General features: G+C 35.8%; 1 protein-coding gene across 1 annotated transcript; it reads left to right on the top strand.

The window, feature by feature from the left end:
* The first annotated feature begins 821 nt into the window (after positions 1 to 821).
* On the top strand, positions 822 to 1,334 carry LOC145139859 (uncharacterized). Its single transcript, XM_079073537.1, has one exon. It carries the CDS (start codon positions 822 to 824, stop codon positions 1,332 to 1,334), a length of 513 nt encoding a protein of 170 aa, XP_078929663.1.
* Positions 1,335 to 2,438: the final 1,104 nt, after the last annotated feature.

The following is a 2,438-nucleotide window of genomic DNA, read 5'->3' as shown; positions in this document are numbered from 1 at the left end:
ATTCATGTAACTCAATTAAGTCTTGTTATTTGATATTGTAAGTTGGATGTTTAATTTCATTCATGTAATTGTTTATTTTATGTTCAAGAGGATGATATATTTGTTAAACACCCTCCCCCATGTTAATAATGTTGATGAAGATTATGATAAAGAAAAAAGAAGAGAATGTTCCAAAGTCACAAAAAAGAAAACGGGAACCAGGAGTAGGCAAATAGAGATTGGATTGTTGGAAAATTAAAACTTCGAGGCCGTTTGGATAAAAGATGGTGATGAAATGAAAAAGAAGAATGCTTAATGTAAGTTTGGCTAAACCATTCTTAAAGCTGATATGTCATGTAATAGCACCTCTAGTTTACTTAAACATGTTAGTAGGCGCAAAAAGAATCTAGAAAACATGAAAAACCAAAGCATTTTTCAATTTAAGAAAGAACCTTGTAGGGAGGATAGTGTCGCAACTTGGAAGCTTGATGACCTTAGGATTAAAAGAAGCTTTACTAAAGATTTGTGTTGGTCGAACTACCCTTTAAATTATTAGCTGATTAGAATATTGTTATATATTTAGGAGATTATTTTATTATTGTACATATCCTTTCCTAATTATTTGTATATGTACCTCCTATATATAGGGGATATTTATTCAATGAAATCACGGATACAATTTTACCATATTTATTGTTATGGTATCAGAGCCTAAACCCTAAAATTATCGCCTCCCTACTTCAACCCAAGCTACAACTTCATTGTTCTTCACTTTGCGATCTATTCATCTGCAATCCTAAAATTATTCAATTCATTCATCTGCTGAAATTGAAGGTTTCTTCATGGGCAAAGACGATTCTGGATCTAGTGAAGTGAACGCGACGGCTTTGCACCCTGCATACACTGTGACGAACGTTCAGACAAAGATTCGAACTCTTGATGGTGTTAAGGTAACCTACTCTTCATGGACCAAGCTTTTTCGCCTTCATGCCAAAACATACAAGGTCCTAGACCACATTGATGGAACGAAAGCACATGTTGAAACTGATCCTGGGTACGACCAGTGGGTTGAGATCGATGCTCTTGTTTTACAATGGGTTTACAACACTTTATCGGATGATCTAATGGTCCGTATTCTGGAAAGTGATACCACGGCTCAAGCAGCATGGAACAAGCTCAAAACAAACTTCCTCAACAACAAGGGTTCACGAGCAGCAGCACTTGAACAAGAGTTTTCCAATCTTAATTTGGCAGCATGTTCATCAATGGAGGCTTATTGTCAGAAACTCAAGGACTTGGCTGATCAACTCGGAGATGTCGATAACCCGGTCACTGAATCAAGACTTGTTCTATAGATGGTTCGAGGTTTACCACCCGAATTTGATGTTGTAAAGGCATATATCAATCAAAGTTTTCCATCTTGGGAGACAGCTCGTAGTATGTTACAACTAGAGAAACACCGACAAAATGCCCGACAAAACCAACCACATACGATCCTTGCTGTTTGTAGAACCGATTTATCGAGTATATGAATCAAAATCAAAGTAAAGATGAACACAAGAAGTAAATAAGGTCTGATTTAAGCTCTCATTACTTCCAATGAACACGAGTACAAAATGATAATCGAAACTGGAAAAACTCTATCATCTACTCTATGTTCAGCTCCTATTTATAGGAGGCTGAAAGTACAAAAAATACTAAGGCTAAACATTGAAGCTTCGTAAAAACATATGCCTTAGTAAATACATAATGAACATACGAAAAAGACAATTACACAGACTTCGACATATTACAACAAAATTCGACTCTACAATCTCCCCCTTTGTAATCATGTCGAAATTCTCAATTCGTGAGAATCTGTGCAGCAAAATGCATCATCCTTTGTATCTCAGAATACCATGTGATAATCTTCCTTAACTCCACCTTTTCACCATCATTGTTCTTCTTTCAATTATTCATACGGACAATGAAGTTCATATATTGCGAAGTGGTATATCTATCAATCTCTAAAGTCTGGAACAAAAACCTCTTAGCTTTGTCATTCTTATCTTTTCCAGCAAATACCATTCCAAAAGATTTTTAACAAATCTCACCATCAGCATACTTCTTCAATTCAACTTGAGTCTTCGACAATTCCATTGCAACTTTCACTTCCTTTCCCATTGCTGATGCTAATTCCACATCAGTCAATGCTAGACAATCATAGTAATTGTCTATGAAGATTTTGATATGTGCAAGACCAAGCCTCAAAACGTCTTTTTTCAGTCCCCTGAATTTGCGAAACCTCTATGTCTTTCAGAATCAATGCAACTTGAATCAGATCATTCAAGTTCATTAGAGGGAAATCAGCAACTGAGAAATCACAAACTTGATTGTTTGCTCTTACAACATGATACCGAAAATTCTGTATCATATTCTCAAACATCACATCCTTCGTTATGCTGATTACTTTCTTGATC

The sequence above is a fragment of the Lactuca virosa genome, chromosome 9, assembly GCF_052849685.1.
Source record: "Lactuca virosa cultivar CGN04683 chromosome 9, Lactuca_virosa_CGN04683_v6, whole genome shotgun sequence".
NCBI classification, from domain to species: Eukaryota; Viridiplantae; Streptophyta; class Magnoliopsida; order Asterales; family Asteraceae; genus Lactuca; species Lactuca virosa.
This window is presented reverse-complemented; position numbering and strand designations above follow the sequence as displayed.